Source organism: Furipterus horrens, unplaced genomic scaffold, assembly GCF_987537825.1.
Source record: "Furipterus horrens unplaced genomic scaffold, mFurHor1.1.pri manual_scaffold_2, whole genome shotgun sequence".
In the NCBI taxonomy this organism is placed as follows: Eukaryota; Metazoa; Chordata; class Mammalia; order Chiroptera; family Furipteridae; genus Furipterus; species Furipterus horrens.
The window spans coordinates 144,198,519-144,220,320 of NW_028327172.1; the positions used below are offsets into that span (position 1 = coordinate 144,198,519).

Genomic DNA, 21,802 nt, shown 5'->3' on the forward strand with positions numbered 1-21,802 from the left:
CCTTTGCTAGGAGACCTGTTATGATGATGTGTGTAGTGTTCACCACACTCCCCAGCTTCAGCTTTTCTATAGCAGTGACTGAGGTATGGAATTGTTATTTCTTTTGCTGAAAGATTTTGAGTTTTTAAGATTTCCTGTTAGAGCGAGTGGTGTGCCCAGCAAATTTCTTAGTTTATTTTATCCAGTCTTCTTCCAAATTGTGTAAATATATTACACACACACACACACATACACACCAAAGTCATTGTTACCGCTGAGATTATGGAGGAATGTCTAGCAACCAATTCTTAAGACGATTACTTCTGTGTTTGTGTGTGAAAGGCAGAAATGTTATTTCAAAATAATTTTTAAAAGCAAAGATCTACATTTATTTCTTCTAACCTGATGTTTCTCATGACCATACTCAATTCTAAAGAAACAGAAGAATATTCCAGTGAAAAATTACCTACATTCTAAGGCCTTTGATAATATGTCTATTGACAAATAATTTGCACATGATACTTAATTGAAAATAACTTTATGTTTTGACTAAATGCAACTTCAAAAGGACTTAATGGATGGATGTCTGCAGGACAGGAATATTAAAGGCAGAACTTCCAAGTTGTGAGAATTTATTATTTAAGAAGTTCAAAGAAGAATGCCCTACTAATCTTAATTATTTGTAAGGTACTGTGAAAGATGAAATATTCACTTTCTCAAGGTACACAACTTAAATGACTTTGCGTATTTCATTTATATGTTGAGCAGATATCATTAAGTACATATTACATGCCAAGCACTATGTTAGGTACTGGGTATAAACCACTCAGGAAATCTGACAGAGATTCTGGTCTTTAGTAATATACTGATAGTATAGAGAAAAACAGACAATTAGATTCACTATAAGTGTTGTGAGAGAGGTGAGTACGAGGGTAATTTTTCACTGAAATGTAACACACAAAAAGAAAAGTGCATAAAGCGTAAATATACAATATTAATGGGCTACCACAAAGCAAACTCCTGTGTAAACACTGCTCCGGTCAAAAAATAAAGCTTTTCCAGCTGCCTAAAGGCCACCCCATGTTCCTTGCAATGACTATCTCCTCCCCAAAGGTAGCTCTGCCTTCACTTTTAATACCACAGATTAGTTTGTCTGTTTTTGAACTTTTTACAAAGGGATATCAAATTATCTATCTATCTATCTATCTATCTATCTATCTATCTATCTATCTATCTATCTATCTAATTTGTGCCTGGCTTCTTTTATTCACAAGTATGGTGCATTCATATTTTTGTGTATAACTGTGGCCATTCATTTTCATTCTTGTGGAGTTATTTTATGAATATATCACAATTCATTTATCAGTTGTACCTCCAATGACCAGTTCAGATGTTTCCAGTTTTGACTATTTTAAGTGATGCTGCTGTGAACATCCTTACATTTGTCTTTTGGTGCACATGTGGAAGCATTTCGGTTGGTTAAATATGCAGAAGTAGAATTGATGGGTCATAAGATATTCAAATGCTTAAATGTAACAGATAAGCCAGTTTTCCAAAGAGATTATAGCAATTTAGACTTCCACACTAGCAGAAAATGAGCATTTCTGTTGCTCTACATCCTTACTAGACTTGCATTGCAAATCTTTTTATTTTAGCCATTCTGATGGATATATTCTTGAATCTCATTGTAGTTTTAAGTTTCATTTTCTAATAATTAATGAAATTGAACATCTTTTCTTGCCTATTTTTCCTATTGTGTTGCCCATCTTTTTAAATTGATTTGGAAAATTATTCAGATTTCAAGCTCTTCACTGATTATATGTATTTCAAATACCTTCATATTCTGTGACTTAATACTTTTAATGGTATTTTTTGATAAAGAGATGTTCTTGATTTAAAAATAATCCAATTTATCAGTTTTGTTCCTTTATGGATAGTACTTTCAGTAACTTTCTTGAGAGGATTTTGTCATATTGTGAATCTGAATCTTGAGGTCCTGAAGATCTTCTCTTATATTCTGAGTCCAATACTATTTTACCATTCTCTTTTAGATTTACAATTTCTGTAGAGCTAATTGTTGTACATATTATGCAGTAGGGAGGCAAGTTCTATTTATTTTTTTCCAAATAACACCCAATGGACTGTGCACCTTTTATTAACAAGTCTATTTTCTCACATCTCTCTGTAGTGCTACTTTTGTTATAAATCAGGTGTATATATACATGGTCTATTTCTGAGTTTTCTGTTCTGTCCCATTACCTACTTTTTTATTCTTGTGCCAACACCACACTGACTTAATTCTTGTAGCATTATAATAGCTCTATATATCCAGAAGAGTAAATCTTCATATCCTTTTCTTTTTTTTCTAGTGTCTTTCCCTTTGTATTTCTATATATATTTTAGAATCAGCTTATCATTTTCCACAAAAACTTGAAATTTTGATTGAAGTTGCATTGAGTGGTATCACTTTTTAAAATATCATTTTCTCTTTGTTATTGGTATGCAGAAATAATACATTTTGGGGGGATTTTCCTCATATGCAATCATATAGTCTATGAATAATGATATTTTGTTTTTCTTTCTTACCAATGCTTATATTGTTTATTTCTTTATCTTACCTTATTACACTGGCTACAACCTCTAGGGCAATGTTGAATAGAAATAGTCATGGTGGAACCTTTGTTTTGTTCCTAATTTCTGAGGGAAAACTCTGAACATAGTACCATTAATATGATGCTTGCCAAAAGGTTTTTTTTTTGTAGATATCGTAATCAGATGAAGAAAGTATCCCAAAGCCTAGCTGGGTTTACCTGGGTTCTCCTGTCTTGAAAGAGCCTAAACTCTAATACTTTTCCCCATAGCTCTTTGAGCAAGGACGTTCAGAGGCTCTGCTTAGCAGCAGGTTTGGAAGAAATTGCCCATTCCACCACTACCAGGAGCCCAATGTTATATTCACATACATTACCTTGAACTGAAAACTCTTTCATTGATATAAATCCTTCTTACATCTTTAGAAATGGTTCAAAACCTTGTGTGGTTGAATAGCTGAGAATATGAAAATCTAGCTTTTAGTCTTTTAATAAATGTATATAGCACTGCTTTCAGATGATTAAAAGAATTTTTAAAAAAGAAAGCAAAAAAATTTAATGCTTCTAAGTGGTTTTCTCAAAACAGGTTCAAAAGAATATTAATGGTACTGCTGATGTCTTACCTGACACCTTGCCTGACCTGCCAGTCTCTCTGGTTCTGACTTCCTTGATCATGGTTGACATTATTGAAAAACTCAGGATGTATTCTCTTAGAGGGAGGCAAAAGAGTGAGTATTCTTTTAAATATAAATTTTTAAAAAGTTTGACATACTGTTCACTTTTCTACCACTTTGTTATCTACTGACATGTTTAATGATAACTTCTTAGAGCTACCATTACAGATGCAAGATTGTAAATGAAGATCTCTAAATATAATTATTTTAAACTACTTTGATAACTAGACAATTATTGTTATTTCTAACTTACATTTCGATAGTACTGATAAAGTTACCAAATACTTAATACCAAAAGTTTAATGTTTAGCAAGAAAATTATCTAAATAAAATATTATAGATTTGTATTTTTAGGAACTCTCTTAAACCCTTAAGTTTGGAAGAATATATAAAGAGTTTAGTTTAGATACCTTTGATTCAGGAATTAATGTGACTATTGCAGTTATATCCTAGAGAATTGTTTTTCATGGTGGACTGTCAAAAAGCTGAAGATCGCACCAAAACAACAACAAATAAGAACAAAAACAAGATATACCACATTCTTCTAATGGGACCAGTCAAAACACAATAAGGGTTGGCCCTTTTTTTTTTTAATATTTTGTTAATTGACTGTTTTGTTTGGTCAACACTAAATTCCCTCAACTTTCATTTAATTTCATGTGATAGTATCTGTTTAATTCACACTACTTCTATTTTCTATGCCAGAGTTATTGCATGACTAAGATTTTGTATTTGATATGAGTGTATTTTGTCTAATCACTTCCTGACAGGCTGGATGGGGTAAATTGAGTGAGTCAGGAGAATGCTTTGGAGTAACAAGCATGACTACTACATCCAGGAAGCAAAAAACCTGACAATCAGTTTGTGCGTTATGAGCCACCACCCTTCTAGTCAGTCACTCTTTAGTCCTCAAATTGAAAAGCAAAGCTGAGTTGGAAACCACCAGGAAATCTGAGACTCTGAGCTTCATAGCTTGCATTTTGTCCTTTGGTTGGGGGTGGTGAATGGTTATGTTTAACACAACACACATAACAAGTTAGATAAGATGGCAGTCAGTGGCCATCTTTTGAGGAAATGGTACTCCTACGTTACATCTGCCCTTCAAAGTCAAATGTACTTTTTTCAACTGAGGAGATTTTGGAATTATCAAACCCTTTGCTATTTCTCTAGGCTCCTTAATGGCATAAATGTATTGTGAAATTGCACTGTTTTCAATGATTCTATATTTTATATGGGAATGTGAACTCTTCTGTCCAAGTTTTTAGTGAAAATTCTCTTCTAAAAATGCACATTTATATTTTTGGAAAGAAGTTAGTGGCACTTTATATATTAAATGATGAGTTGGATTTTTAAAGGGAAATTTTTTCTGTATCAGAAGTCATGATGACACTTAGAATCGAAATAAGAAAACCCAAAGAAGAAGTCAGGTTATAGACACTGTGTATAACCATGTCTTCTTAGTTGAGGAACCTCCTGCTAGTGCTCTTCTCTGTCCAAATTTGAGAGGGTTAATTCTGTTTTAAAATCTCTGCCATTTAATAAAAGTGTTTTAAAAAACTAGCATTCACTCAAAATACCTTTGTAAATATTATTTGTGCACCTAATTTTTATGCAAATTTTGAACTAAAATAGTCTCCAATACTTATTTTAGCATGCATACTAATAAAATCAATTACGTGAGTTTTGAATCCATGGGAAATTTGTATTTTTGTTCTGAAACTTAAATTAATACATAAATTCATTAACATGTAAATTGTAATACATAAATCTGAATAAGCAAGTAAGCTATAAATATGGTTTCACTGTGTGTGGTACGTCAAAATCAAAGAGGTAGTGAAGGGTGGGTGACAACCGGGTTTAGAATAATTTGGCTCCCTTTAGGCTTGTAGCAGTTTTGACCTTATACTAGATGAAACTAAGGTCATCTGCAATGCTTGAATGTTCCTTGCGCTCAATTTCAAGCTACCAAAGTTTGATCATCACATAGCTTTTCCTTTTCCAAACGTTAAAATGAAAGTTATCCTTCATAGGAAATATGCTTATGCTTAAAGCAGTCTTCACTGGACCAAGGAATCCCTTTTGCTTACGTCCTGTACCAATTGAAATACCTGAGTATCAAGTGATTACTATGCCATATGTCTAAGGGCATCATTGCTCGTAGCCCGAGCCTCAAGTGGGAATGTTTTCTGGTACATAGACATCCGAGGCAGGCAGTGTCACAGATGTACGTAGTCCTCGAATAACGTTAAGTTCAATGTCGTAAAATTGGTTTGGTTATATGTCACAGAACAATGACATTAAGTGAGGACTTACTGTAATGTCAAGCTACAATCCTGTGGAAAAAATAAAAAGAATATAAAATATAGGTTGCCCCAGCTCTTAGTAGTATCTGTGTACAAATGAGCATGTCTTAACATTTCCATTTGAATTTTGCAACTCACTCCCATCCTTTAATTCTTGGAGCTCCATCTCTCTTCCTCTCCCATTCTTCCCTCTCTCATTTTAAAGTAGACACAAAGTGATTGTCCTGTGGTCCCATTTGCTGTCCAGACTGTCAACTGTCCTGTTGCTCCTGCTCTTCTCTTAGTCGTCAGTCTCATGTACAATCTGACGTGCTATTTTCCTTCTGTTCCTGATTGACACAATGCTCTGAACACTCAATACTGCTGCTGCTGCCTCTGAATGTTGCTTGATGTTCTGCTGAAGCTGTACACTGGTTGCCTTTCCTTTACAAGTTGGAATACTGACTTTCTTCCACTGAGGTCTACTTTTTTAGGAAGGCAAAACAGAGTAATGAAATAGCTATTTTCATAAGGAAACATAAGCCTTTTATTCCCAGCGTGCTTATGTACTAACAGATTGACTGAGCTTTAGTGATTTCAGGTTATGGCCATTCGACTCCCCTGGAAACACCACTTCCCTCCTGTCACTAGATCTCATGGCTTCTTTTTCTCCCCGTGAGGATCTCAGGTTCTCCTTACATCAGGCTTGTCTATATTGTCTGAACCCCAGATCAGGGTCACCTTTAGATTTCCTTCCCTGCCCTCCACCTAGATCCCTTAACCCTTACATCAACCAGCGAATGCTAACAAGATACATAAAGAAGTCCATGGACAGGGCACAAATTTTCAGTCCAACCTGCAGGACTCATTTGAACAGCATAAGCCCTGCTCAGGCACCATGTTGTAAGTGGTATCACAGAACATAATAGTTAAAATACTTTGGGGCCACAGATGAGGGAAATCTTTATTTTATCTATGGTGTCAGGTGTATATGTTTTGGTAGTAAAAACATCTCCAGTTGGATTTCACACCCTGAATTGACAAACCTTGCTGAAATGGAAGTTGCCTTCTTAACACCAACTACTGTTTTTTTCCAAATGGTCAGTTTGGAAATCTATGAAATTGCTTCAAGGGCTACTCTGAAAACTTCTGGATGCCCCAATTCCTACTAGAGCCAGAGCAACAGTTCTTGTTTGTTTAGAAGTTTGTATTTTACATAATATTTCATTTGAAAAATGGTTCTTCTGCTAATGATTGAAAACCATTCATCTAGGATCTCCTTTAGAATCATATGCTATATCTGTTTCCAAGGCAGTACTGTAACTTAGGTGGCCGCTTCTCTGCCTCTCCAGCTGCTGGCTCCCTGGGCCTCATGACGTTACACCACCTAGAGATAAAGTGTGCCCCATCCAAAGTCTTGTGACTGCTGCTGCTCTGCGATAACATGAAATACAATATGATGCACAATATAATACAACAGAAGACAACATAACACACAATACAGAACACAATATAATACAGCTTTGCCAGTAGAGCAGGTCTACACACACATAGGTTTATGGCCCAATGCACACACAAAACACATCACTTTTTTAACGTTCTATTTTGAACGGTCTTATTTTTACTATTTTCTTTTTTTTATTTAAATAATACATATTCATTTTAAAACGTGGTCAAGTAGACACAGGAAAAAAGAAAATGGAAATCAGCCATCCTCTTAACACTTTAGAGATTTACAACTGATAGCATCTTGATGGGCATTCTTAAGAAAACCTATTTTGTAACTTCCTTTTTTTCTTTAACAAGATGTCATGGGTATCATTCTTATTATTACCTCTTTTTCTGCTGTGTCATTTTTGTTGGTTGAATAATATTCCATTATATTGATGAGCCATGATTTATTAGCTAATAATATAATTGGTATATAGATAGTGCAGATGGTCTGTGTTTAGGGGGATCCTGTGCTGTGTATGGGAGTCAGAAGCCACTTTGCCAGGTGACTAGCCAGGCAGAGGCTGGGTACAGAGAGAGTTATGTTAACAGCAGTTATGCTGCTGGACGACAGCTGAATGGTATCAGGATGATGACTACAGAGTGTCCTCAGAAGACCCTGGGCATCCGCACATGCTTGACTCTTTGGCAGCAATGCTTTCCAGAAGAAAAGGACTATTATGGACTGGCCGCATATGCAGGCAAATATGCAGGGGGTTGTGGGGGATTGTACAGAATGACAAGATAGTTTGGCTACATTAGGTATATCTGCAGAGCCAGGGACAACTTGCTAGAGGTGAGATCAACAGGCTATTTGAGTAAAAACATCAGAGCTTTTCAGAGGAGTTGGTTTCCACTATCACATCAGTAAGAGGTGCCAGATATGATGTTGGCAGTATTAGGTTTTCAAATAAATCTGCTTGCAGTGGCCCTAGTCCAGTTCTTTCTGTGTAGTCTCCTTAATACCCAGAGACTTGGGCCAAGTACTGTAAGACCTCAACAGCATAATGATTGTTTCTTTAGATTAAATGCCTAGGTGTACAATTCCTGACTTCAAGTATATCCAGAGTTTTAAGGTTTTGTGTCAATCAATCAGTAACTCTCCCTAAAGAGTGCCCTACTTTACCCTCTAAACAGCAGTGTCAGAAAAACCTGTTCCTCCTCAAACTTGTAACATTAGATAATTTATTCCTTTTCATCTCTGCCAATTTCAAAGGCTAAAATAATCTTATTGTTTTAATAATTTGCTTAAAGTATTAATTGTGTTACACAGTTTATCATAGGTTTATTGGATATTTGTATTATTTTTTTATATCATATATTTATGTCCTTGATCTGTTTTTCTGTTGCCATGTCCATTTTTTTTTTTTTTTTTACAGTACTGATTCATGAATTCGGGTAATAGTAAGAATGTCAGGCTTTGTCTGTCCTAAATGTATAATATGTAATATCTTTCAGAAATATTTGCCTTTTCATTTCACTATGGTGTTTTTTATATAGGAAATACTTAATTTTGATATAATCCAGGCTATTAATGTTTCCTTATAGACTCTGTCTTTGGTGTTATGCTAAAAAATTTATTTTTCACTTCAAGGTGATATAAATATTTACCAATTATTTTCTCAAAAATATTTTCAAACTTAAATTTACTGGGGTGACATTGATTAATAAAATTATATATGTTTCAGGTGTGCAATAATACAATATAGCATCTGTATACCCTATTGTGTTTTCACCACTGCAAGTCATGTCTCCTTCCATCACCATTTATCCCCTCTTTACCCTCCAGTACTTCCCCCAACCCCTTTCCCTCTGGAAATAAGCATACTCTGTGTCTATGCACTTTTTTCTTTTCTTCCTTTCTTTCTCTTTCTTTGTTCCTCTTCCTTTGTTTCCCTTCTTTCCTTCCTTCCTTTCTTCCTTCCTTCCTTCCTTTCTTCCTTCCTTCCTTGCTTAATCTTGTCACCATTCTCACACAACTCCTCAATACCCTTGCCCTTTGACAGCTGGTGAGTATGTTCTCTATCTATGAGTCTGATTATATTTTGTTTGTTAGTTTATTTTGTTCATTAGATTTCCACTAATGAGTGAAATCATATGGCATTTGTCTTTCTCTGACTGACTTATTTCACTTAGCATAATGCTCTCCAGGTTCATCAATTCCGTTGCAAAGGGTAAGATTTTCTTCTTTGTTATGGCCGAGAGTATTCCATTGTGTAAATATACCACTGCTTTTTTATCCACTCTTACTGATGGATATTTGGGCTGCTTCCAAATCTTGGCTATAATAAATAATGCTGCAATGAACATAGGGGTGCATATATTCTTTTGAATTAGTGTTTTGGGCTCCTTTGGATATGTCCCCAGAACTGAAATTGCTGGGTCATAAAGCAGGTCCATTTTAAATTTTTTAAAGAAACGCCATACTGCTTTCCACAGTGGCTGCACCAATCTGCATCACCACCAACAGTGCACAAAGGTTCCCTTTTTTCTACATCCTCACCAGCACTTGTTATTTATTGATTTATTGATGATAGCCATTCTGACAGATGTGAACTGATATCTCCTTGTGATTTTAATTTGCATTTCTCTGATGATCAGTGACATTGAGCATCTTTTCATATGTCTATCGGTCATCTGTATGTCCTCTTTGAAAAAGTATCTATTCATATCTTTTGCCTATTTTTAAATTGAATTCCTTGGTTTTTGTGTGTTTGTGTGCTGAGTTGTGTAAGTTCTTTATAAATTTTGAATACATTATCAGATGTATCATTGGTGACTATGTTCTCCCATTCTGCGGGTTGTCTTTTCAGTTTGTTCATTGTTTTCTTTGCTGTGCAAAACCTTTTAAGTTTGATATAGTTCCATTTTTTCTTTTTTCCCCCTTGCCAGAAAAAATATCACTACGAGAAATATCTGAGATTTTACTGTCTATGCTTTTTTAAAAGAAGTTTTATGGTTTCAAGTCTAACATTTAAGTCTTTAATCTATTTTGCATTTATTCTTCTGCATGGTGAATGGTGGTCTAGTTTCACTTTTTTTTTTTTTGCAGGTATCTGTCTAATTTTCCTAACACCATTTATCGAATAGACTGTATTTAGCACATCGTATGTTCTTACCTTCTTTGTCAAATATTAATTGACCATAAAGACATAAGTTTACTTCTGGGCTCTCTATTCTGTTCCATTGATCTATATGCCTGTTTCTATTATAGTACCATACTATTTTGATTACTATAGCCTTGTAGTATAGTTTGACATTAGGTAGCATGATTCCCCCAACTTTGCTCTTCTTTCTCAAGATTGCTTTTGCTATTTGGGGTCATCGTGATTCCATATAAAATTCTGGAGTATTTGTTCTACTTTTGTGAAATACACCATAGATATTTTGATAAGAATTGCATTGAATCTATAGATTGCTTTGGGTAGTACGGGCACTTTAATGATGTCAATTCTTCCAATCTATGAACATAGTATATGCTTCCACTTATTTTTATTTGACTCCTAGACTGCAGCCCAAATAATTAAATTATTATTTTGGGGAGTAAGTGGCTTCTAGGCACTAGTAATTTTTGAAGCCCTCTAGGTGATTCACACTCATGCAATATAATTGGAGTGGATAGATAGAAAGACAGCAGGGCCAATTTAAACCTCATAATGCCTCAAGGTCTTTGTGAAATAGGAAGAGAGGCTATCTGCTGAAAAAAAATGGTGAAGAACGAAAGGGAGAGACTCTGTGATAGGATGGGCAAGATTTGGAGTAACTGTTGTAGGAAGTGGAAACAGTGGGTCATGGACAGTGATGTGCCTAGATGAGCAATGCTTAAGGTATAGCAAAGGGTAGCAACCAGGATTTTGTCCTGGGTCCTATCAAGATTATGTGACTTTTCTTCAATGATACTCAGACATCTGGGCATTGATTGTAAGACTGATCCAGGTTGGGAGTTTTTAGAACAGGAATGGAAGGAAGAAAAAGATCCATTTCTGATCTATTTTGTCTTTTTATTTGTTTACCAAACCATAATTTCTTAAATGAATGACAATAATGATTTTTATTGAATGTCTTAGTTATTCCTAGTGAATCACAGACCACCTTTTCAATTATGTGCAAGAAGCTCTTACCCTCAGGTACCCTCCAGAACCCCCAGAAGGGTCTTTGAAACACATTGGCAGAGCTCTACCTACTGATCAACAGCACATCAGGGGACCTTAGCATAAGTGACCGTATCTTTAGGTCAGATGCCTGCATTGTGCAAATTCTAGCTCCTAGAATATACAAGGTTTTAAGGCCTGGCAATCTGTAATTTTTTAAAGTTCCACAAGCAATTCTGATGTCCACCCTGGTTATAAGAAGCAGCAGGAACTGAGACAACTGAGATAAATAATGAGTTAAAAGCTGAGAGACCACATCCCAATTCCTAAAGGAAACTGCTTTTCAGATTTCCTTGAAATGGAGTTCATCATCCATCCAAATAAAATGTGAGAGATTCCACAGGAGGAAAAAGACAAAAAAAAAGAGGGATGTTGATTTTCTCTGCAGAAAATGAATAGCATTTTGAGTTCCCCTTTGCTTCTTTTTAAGAAAAAGCTTATTATACAATATGAGCCCCATGTGTGAGCTGGATTTCAATGCTGTGTTTTGCAATGTGTTTAGAGAGCACGTATGAGGAACACTGTGTTCGGGGCTATGGCCAAGGAGGGGAAGTATTTCCTTTCATACCCTCCCTTCGCTCTTTAGAAGAGGGAAGTTTCAGGAATCTGTGTCAGTTCCAGGATTTTTTTCCTCATCTCACACCATTCGCCAGACTGGGGTGTGAGAAAGGTAGAATTTCTGATTTACACATTCCAATGAAGTAGAGCTGCCAGGATATGGTCAACGTGGATTGGACCAGAAACTATGTTGCAGTGATCCCAAAAGATGAGGACATCCAGTGCTATCAAATCATGAGCTAGGGCTCTCATGGATTAGGGCAGCTTTACATGATTAACAATTTGGTGTTAATTGTCAAATTTTTCCTACATGGATAAAAATTATGAATAATTTAGGATATAGAGTCAGATTCTTGAAAGTTGCAAGCTATTTTCAAAATAAATATTTTGGGGAGGCTGATACAAACAAGAAAACATGAATGCACCATGCATACTTTACAATATGAAGCCTTGTTCTTTATGTCATTATTAACCAACAAAAATTAAATCTAGATTTTTTTGTCTAGGATTGAAGACAGTGAAATCGGTTGTTGAGCTGATGGCCTACACACATTTTTGGTCTTTCGTTTGTTTACATGTTGTGTATATTATTAGTGGGGTCTTATGTACAGGAATACCATTTTGCTGAGACTGCTACCACATGCTCTTTTCGGACACCAGGTCCTCCTATGTCTGGGGATGATGGACTTTTCAGAAGTTGCTTGCTTTGAACTCCCTAACACCATGTTCTCAGAATCGCACATTGGCACTTCTGACCCGTGACTGCTGCTGCTGCTCTCAGTGTCACCTCCCGTTCATGTCAGCCCAAGTCCTGCTGGGCCGTGCAAATGCCATGCCATATGGGCATGCTCTGCTGAGCCCAAAGTCATGTTACGTATTCTCTTACCAGTGAGCCATGCAGGTCTGCAGGCTGCCCAGCCAGGAGCTCCTAATGTTCTCCAGAGCTTGTTGGCCAGATCAGTCCTCCTGTGCAGGACTCCAAAGGCCTTCTTCCTGTTGATTTGGGGGTTGAGGGTAGGGGTGTGGAGTATTGTTATTTGGCCTGTTCGTTATGCTGCATTATTCCCCCCCTCCCCGATTTACTGAAATATAATTGATATATAACATTGTATAAGTTTAAGATGAATGGTGTGATGATATGGTATAGTTATATATTGTGAAATGATTACCACAATAGGGTCAGTTAAAATCTCCATCACCTCATATAATTTCCATTTCTTTCTCTCTCTCTCTCTCTCTCTCCTTTTTTGTTTTTTTGTAGTGGGAACATTTTAGATCTACTCTCTTAGCAACTTTCAAGTATATAACACAATATTCTTAATTATAGTCACCATATTGTACCTTAGATCCCCAAAACTTATTCAGCTTATAACTGGAAGTTTATACCCTTTGATCAACATCCCCCCACTTCTCCAATCCCCCAGTCCCTGGTAACTACCATTTTACTTTCTGTTTCTCTGAGTTCAGCTTTTCTACATGAAAGGTTGGACTTTTTAATTTTTTTAATAGCATAATGGTTAGACATTTATACAACTCCTTTTTATGCTTTAGCTTACTTGCCTTAATGTAGACTTTCCTCCCCTCACCCCAGAATGTCCGTTGCTTCCTCTTACCAATAGACTCCAGAACAGGAACTTTCCCCATCTTTTATTCAGTAAATCTTTAGGGAGACTCTGTTCCATGCCAGGCACTCTGTTAGGTGCTGGCTCTGTTAGGTGCTGGGAGTACCATGGTGAGTGAAAAGAGCTCTCAGTCTAGGGGACAGAATAGCACATCAATAAATTATGCTAACAAATACATATAAAGCTGAGGGAAGTGCTATAAGGGCAACATATCAACTCATTCCCATTTATCTGTCTTTGTTGCTTTGTTGCCCAGATTGGGTTCATGCTGGGGTTCCTAGCTTTGCTCTGCATCCAAGCACTTTACTAGCAGAGGCATTGCAAACAATTTCAAAGTCTAGAATTATTTATATTTGGAAATAAAATAACTATATGCTTTTCAACATTTTACTTTACAATTTCTGGGTCATTTAAATATACTCAATATGATATTATATAATATATTAATACATATTATATTGCATATTAGCTATTATCTTTATCGACATTAATATAATTATTAATTATGGTAAATATATATTTATATGAATACATAAAAATGATTTTTTAATTTATATATTGTAAATCAAATCACATTCTCTAGTGTAAACACATACCAACTAAGTAGGAGGGCCAGAATATCCCACATGAAAAACTAAATATTAAAAAAATTAGATTAGAAAATTTTCTTAATCTTCAAAAATGGAATATTTTAAAATATGTAATATTATCAATTTTTAGCAATTCTTGTCCAGTGTTAGATGAGTCTGCAATTTCGCATTGCCTAAAATCCAGAAAAATTACATTTATTTACTGTCAGATTTATGCAATGCCTGGCAGGGAACTGAAACTGAATCTTAGGGCTTTTGCTTTTACTGGATAACAAAATAATGCCTTTCTTCCTTTTTTTTCTTTATATGTATTGTTGACTGCAATAGTGTCACTATTGCAGATGTCCCCATTTTCCCTCTCTTTGCCCCCTTCCTCCCAGCCCCTACTCCCCCTTCCCTCTGGCCGTCACCACACTGTGGTCTGTGTCGGTGGGTCATGCATATATGTCCTTTGGCTGATCCCTTCACTCTCTTTCACCCAGTCCCTCCTCACCTCCCTCCCCATAGTTGTCAGTCTGTTCCATAATGTGACCATGCCTCTGTTTCTATTTTGTTCATCAGTTTATTTTGTTCATTAGATTCCACATAAAGGTGGGATCATATGGTATTTATCATTCTCTGACTGGCTTATTTTGCTTAGCACAACAATCTCCAGGTCCATGCCTTTCTTTTCTTTTTAATGTACTTTATTTATTTATTTTTAAATTGTTTGTTTTTGTTTATTTATTTATTTATTTTTAGAGAGAGGGAAAAGGAGAAAGAGAGGGAGAGAAACATCACTGTGTGGTTTCCTCTCACTTGTGCCTCCAACTGGGGACCTGATGTGCAACCTAGTCATGTACCCTGACTGGGAATCGAACCAGTGACACTTGGCTTGCAGGCCGACGCTCAATCCACTGAGCCACAGCAGCCAGGGCTCCATGCCTTTCTTAAAGTTGCTGGTACTTTGTCTCAGCTGGGAACGTATGCCCATGGGCCCTTTCCTAGAACTGATGTTGGGTTGAATATATGTTTTGAATTCATTAGCATTATTATTTACTATATCTTGGTGAAAACTTGCATCTAGTTTTGAGCGCAAGTGTACTGGTCAATGTTTAGACAACTGTCTCTGTAGACAGACAATAGCCCTGATTTGTAGAATTTGCCAGTTTTTCTGCTGTGAGTACTCTCACCATGACCAATTTCAAGCTATCAAGGTGATGTCACTCAACACTGATCGTGGACTTGGGAGAAGATGCACATGGTAGGCTCTTGACTGCTGTACAGGGTGTATCTGTGGGTTAGCGTTTTTCTTTGTGATGTGGACAGGCAAATATGGGAATTAAGCTCATGATCTTGTTAAGACTCTGTAGTGTGACACTATTTCTCAAACGGTTTGACCTCCCAGGAAAAAGAGATACCGAGTAACAGTGTAACTATAACCAAAGTTTAACACACTGTAATCACTATTATTATTTACTGCATTCTGATATTTTCTATTCTATTCTAATTCATTTAAAACAGTAAGTTGTTTAGTGATTGCTACTTTATTTATTTAACAAACATATGGCTGTTTCTATGTATCAGGCACCATTTTAAATGCTTTACAAATGTTGACTGGTTCCTTCATCATTACCACCTTGAGAGGTAGGTGCTGGGTTCTACATTGATCACTTGTCTTACTGACCTCAGTTACGTTCCTCAAAGGAAATAAACTATACATGGTACAGTGATTTTAATCAATGGATAGTATCAAAATGACAATGTTTATAAATTGCCCTGGTGTCTATTTTTTTTTAAATTTTTTAATTTTTCTTTTCTTCTTTTTTATTGAATTTATTGGGGTGACACTGGCTACCAAAATCATACAGGCTTCAGGCCCACAATTTGACAACACGTCATCTGTATACCGTATTGTGTGCTCACCTCCCTAAGTCAAGTCTCCTCTCATCACCATTTATCCCCTTCCCCCACCCCCAGCAATCCCCAACTGGTGTCTATGTCCATGAGTATTTTCTCTTTTCTTTCTCAGTCCCTCCACCGTTCCCCAGCTCTCCAATCACCCTCCCCCCACCTGACAGCTCTGGTGTCTATTTTATTGCATTTTCTTTTATTCTCTAAGAGTATTGTGACTAAAAGTTCTTTGTGTGCTTCATGATTTTTAAAAAAAATTTAATAAGACTGTTAATTTCAACTTTTCCAGACCCCCACCCCACCCCCCAGAATGTTATGTCTAAATCATTAACTTCCTCTGGAACATTTACCTCTCAGAAAAAATAAAAAATAAACAGATTTTGGCGACTCAATCAAGACTAGCTAGATTTTTTCTGAATAATTCTGTAATTTGATCTAGTCGTCATAAATTGAGTAACAACTTCCCTTCTCATCAGCTCCCTGTACAGCCCTCAAGAGCCTCTCTGCTGGTGTTTCATGACTTCTCTGGCTTCCTTGGGTTCCTTTCATCTTCAGTGGCTTTCCATGCAACTTGATCATTGCCCATAAAGTTCTACTTAATCTGACTCAGACATAGACAATGTGTTGTAGTGGTTAAGGGTTTGAGGTTCATGGTCTGGTCTCTCTTCCTGCTAATTGTGTGACCTTGAAAACAACTGTTAATCTCTCTATGCCTCAGTTTACTAATCCTTAAAATGGGAAAATAATAGTATCTACATAGAGTTTAAAATTTATTTATTTATTTATTTTTAGAGAGAGCATAAGGGAGGGAAAGAGGGAGAGAAAGAAACATCAACGTGTGATTGCCTTTCATACACCCCCAAGTGGGGACCCATCCTGCAACCCAGGCAGGTGGTCTGACTGGGAACTGAACCAATGACCCTTGGTTCACAGGCCAGTGTTCAGTCCACTGAGCCACACCATCCAGGGCTACATCAGAATTTTTATAAGGACTAAGTGAATTAATGGATCGAAAGGGCTTACAACAGTGCCTGGTATATACAAAGAACTTAATAAATATTAGCTCTTCTCCTCTTCCCTCCTCCCTCTCTGCTGCTCTGGCCCCCTTCCAAACTCTCGTTCAATCACTCTAGGGGAAAATTGTTTACACAAGTTCTTCCACTCTTCATCTAATTCATTTCTACTTAGTTTCACATCTCTGCTTAACTCTCACTTCTCAGCTGAACCATCCTGACCCCCTGTTTAATTCAGACTCCCTGCAATTGTCTCTCATCACAGAACTCATCTTCCTTTTACAGTCTTGCCACAATTTATTCTTCTGTGTTTATCGATGTGATCACAGGAGCCGTAGAGTGGTGCAGACGGGGACTGTTTCCATTGTACTTGCTACTTCATTCTCCATGCCCAGCCTAAGCCTGGTACAGCCCTCTGAAATGTGTCTGCTCATAGCAGTTGGGAGCCTAAATGCTGCCTTTTTAGTATCAGCCTTATTCCTGTCCTGTTCTTAGGTACCTTTCCTTGTAATTCTTCTTTTGTTCTTTCTCTTTTATTTAAATAACTTTTATTCTTTTCCTTTTCTTTTTTGCAAAAGGAATGTATGCTCACTCTAGAAAATTACTCACTACTGATTTGTTATTTTGTACTTATGTTTCCCTGTAAGCCATCTAAAAGTTCTGGGAAACAAGTTAGAGATAGAAATACATGATTATAGAGAAAAAATGAAGTAAAATAGCTATGAGTTACCTACTTAAACATTTATCTGTTATATCAAAATTACATTTCCTTAATTATTTAGCTCTCATGGTGAAGGCAAAAAGTTGTTTTGTCAACTGGCATTTGGTCTGGGGAGTGCCACAGAATGGCTGCTATTTTTAGTTTTTATAGGGCAATGTGAACCTCCAAGCAAGTAGATCTTTCTTCATGCTTATGTCTTTTATGGGTTTTGCACAAACCAACATTGTTTTACCTAAATAGAACACTAACAGCTAACAACAATAACAAAAAGAATTCCAAGTTTAAGTGAAAATTAAAAACGAATAATTCAGAGGGAAACTAATCAAGGATCCAAGGGGAATGGTATTAAATACAGGAAAGTTTAAATTGCCCAGGGATAAATTTGCTGGTCTATCCTAATGACCAAACGATTTCTTGATTTGTTCAGCTTGACCTCGCCTTCTGAGAGGCCAGGAAAACATTCCAGCTAATAGTTTTAGTGCTTCTCACTTGGAAAGAGAACACCAGAGTCCCTGTATCCCCAAACTTAAACTGGTCCCTATTGAGCTGTGGAGAGATAAGAAGCTCTGGGCTTGGATTTCACCAAATATACATGGATAGGGACCTTAGCATTTCATTAAAAACTGACTCTAGCTAAGAATTCATTGTGCGTCCATCAGCTCATATCTACAGGTATTAAGATTCTTACTGACTGTTTAAAAGTTCATGAGTCACTTAGGTTGCCAATTCCTGGCACTGAAACAATGCTGACTTCGCAATCATCTTCAAAAGTGCATATTATACATTGTGTTTTTCATGTTGAAAAAAGAATTTGGATTCTCATTCAAACAGCTTTCTCTTCTAAGAGCGGTGAAGGAGAGTTTGCTAGGATGTGACATACTCTAAGAAATATTTATTGTGCTGGTGTTTTTTGTAAAATGAGAGCTTGATGCCAAGGGGCAACTGCTTTTAAAAAGAGATGGTTTTATGAACATTAAAATAATAATAATTAGTATATAATGTTCCCTCTTAGTTGAGTATTATTTATTAAATGATACTCATTCATGCCATGGTGACATCAAAGGTTGGTAAAGAAGTTTCAAAGGGTCATGGATCCTACTATTTATTTATGAATGATTCATTCCAGAAGTAAGTAATATTTCACATTATTACTTACTTTATTAAGTAAGAATTTACATTATCTTTTCGGTTTATGAATATACTCAACTCACACTTAAAATTTTTAAACAGTTTTCTTTTAAACAATACCTATATATAGTAATGAAACATTTTATTAATCATAATAGTTTAAAATGTTTTTACTTCAGCTCAATATATTTCAACAAAGTTTATTGATTTTATTTCTTTAACCTTTATATATATTCAATCTAATGACTCCCTGTAAATTTTGTCTTATCAAGAAATATGGAAACTCAGCATATTTACTGAGTAAACTTTGTCAAGGACGAATAAGTTCTTAGCAACAAAAATGGTGACATGGATAAATGTTTGAAAAATAATATGCTATGCCTTTTTCATGTATAAAAATCATAATATGGACATTGTTAGTAAGTCTTGAGGTTTGAGGATCTCTTTATAACCTCTAATCTCAACACCCATGTGTACACAAAGAGGCATGCACACACACACAATGTAATGTTGATCAGAAAATGCTCTACTCATTCAGACACTTTGGTCTAACCAAAGTTCAAAAGCTTTGGGGAAAGAACAGGTTTAATATCTTTTTCTAAACTTTATTTTGTAATTACAGTTTTCATTCAATATATTTTTTGTATTAGTTTCAAATTAGTCATGAGGATGTAGAGTACAGTGTAAGAAATATAGGTTTAAAACCTTGATTCACAATGTCACCCGTTACTAAGGCTTTCTCTTAGCACTAAACTCCAAGCCTGAAGATCTGGGTTGGGTTATAGTAATTTCAGTGGACCTCTTATTAAATGACAAGATTGGATCATTGTACTTTGATTTGCTGTTGAACTAGATTCATTTGATTTTATGGTATGTGTATGTTTTATAATTAGCACATGATATATTGCCTCTAGATAAGTAATAGCAGCCATAAAATTCAGAGATTGTCAATTGGGATAAAATAGGTCTGGGTGTCCGTTCCAGCTCTGTTCATTCATTACTAACTGTGTATTTGAATTTGGGTATCATTTTACCTCGTTGGCCCCCAGTTCCATATTCTCAATTTCTCTGAGAATTTAATGAGATAATCTGTGAAAGCGATTACCCAGGGACCAATAATTGCGATTATTATTAAATGGTAAAAATGAATTAGGATCCATATATAAGAACATGCAAAGACACAAAGAGCCTTCTCTGTCTATTTTTTCAGTGTGCTGCCCATTACTTAAAGTTCCATGTATATAATGGACCTCAAATAAAAGAACGTTTACAGTTTTATTATTTTATTTTAAATTTAGATATAATTGAAAAAATGAAAATCTTTTCAAGTTAACTAAAATTTTAAAATTTTAAATAAAATTAAAATAAATAAATAAACTTATTTCAGGTAATGAAGATAGGCATATCCATGTCTCCACTTTGCAACGAATGAAAACTGTGATGGATGAAGGGAAGCAGAATGAAGGAAACCTTGAGTGTCCCCAGCCAGCCAAGAGGACAGCAGTATCACTGCCACCAGTAGCCATAACGCAGAGCCCTGCTCCTGAGCAGGCTGGACCCCAGGAGCCATCCTTCCAATCTGGAATTCTGAGAACTATGTCCCAACAGGATGTTCGTGCGGAGATTTTCCTGTGGAGCTTTTTGCTGTGGTCGGACACCATAGAAATGATGCGTGTGGCTGGTCATCAAGCTGTGTACAAGTCAGCCTGGCTATACCCAGTCTATATATTCAGTTTTATTTCTCTTCTGCGAATTATACTCACTCCCCAGAACCCTCTTCTGAATTCCCTGGGCATCCTGCTCCAGGATTTACCCTTTATTTTTGTCAGACTTAGTTTAATCATTGACTTGGGAACTATCACCCCTGTATTAGGCCTTTGCAAAAATGTACTGGTGACTCTCTCTTATGTTTACTTCAATTACTTAACCAAATTCAGGGTGTTTTCTACCTTTGAATTGTCTTCATTTTAAAAAGAGAATGTAATGTCATCAAACCTCTTTATTATACACGTGTATACATTTGTATTCTTATTATTTTCTGGGCTATTAATTTTTTCAATATATAAAGAAATAAAATTAGATTGTAGAAAATAAACTATTAAAAAACCCTAATATAAATTTTTTAAATGTGAATAAATGGTGCTAAATTTAAGTAAATTTATATTTCTATAAGTTGGCTCCTGTGGATCCCTTGAAAATATTAGTAGATAATTTCAGTTAGTTACACATTCTGCAACTTTCTTAAAACATTCCTTCATAAATGCTGTAAAAAAATGAGAACATGTTTCCCCACTAAGTCCAATAATGAGATTTTTATAATTTATAGTAAATTAATCATATATTAAATTAAAGAACATTTTAAGAAATAGTTAAATTAATTTTTAGAACATAAACCTGGATTTATTCAGTCATTTTTAGTTTATACATTTTAAAAATCTGAATTGCAGTTTTAGAGTCTTCCTCAAACATTGAATTATGTTCTTCATTCTACTGTCATAAGTGACTTTTATGTAACTAATTGATTTAAGCATAAAAAGGAATTCTGTTTAACAAATATTTGGCTCAGTTTACGGCTTAGCTCTTTCATTAGAACTAAAGTACTAACATAAAGAATTTTTACTATAATAAAGTTAAGAGGGACTTCTGGTCAAGAGAGAGGTGCAGGTAGACATGCTTTACCTCCTCATCCAACCATGGAAAGAATTACAACTTGACCTCAAAACAAATAACACCCAGGCTGTCAGAAAATTGAGTTGTATGGAAGTCCAACAACCAAGGATTTAAAGAAGCCACATTCATCCAGAGGGGTAAGAGGGGTAGAGTCATGGTGGGGCAGTGTGGCATGGAGAGGTAGTTGCAGTGGTGGTAGAAAGGATAGTCCCATATTCACATGTGGTGGATAAAAGTGGAGAGGGATATGTTGGGAGCAAGAGATCCCAGCCTCAGGCCAGACCACAGAGCCCAGGGTTCCAGCACTGGAAAGATCAATCCCCATTACCTCTGGCTGTAAAAATTAGTGGAGGTTGGAGCGGTGAAAAAAACTGCTGGATTTTTGCCTCTTAAAGGACTTGCATGGACTTAGAACATACACAAACCCACCCACTCTAAGTTT

The 21,802-nt window shown here is 35.9% G+C and overlaps 1 protein-coding gene across 1 annotated transcript in view; it reads left to right on the forward strand.

Moving 5' to 3' along the window:
• The window catches only part of TMEM236 (transmembrane protein 236), a 41,602-nt gene extending 20,775 nt beyond the window's left edge, over positions 1-20,827 (forward strand). The window contains exons 2-4 of the mRNA XM_090268024.1: positions 11-83; positions 3,154-3,295; positions 20,078-20,827. Coding sequence (XP_090124150.1) covers positions 11-83; positions 3,154-3,295; positions 20,078-20,661 — 799 coding nt within the window. The 3' untranslated portion in view covers positions 20,662-20,827. The remainder of the gene's footprint in view (positions 1-10; positions 84-3,153; positions 3,296-20,077) is intronic.
• Positions 20,828-21,802: the final 975 nt, after the last annotated feature.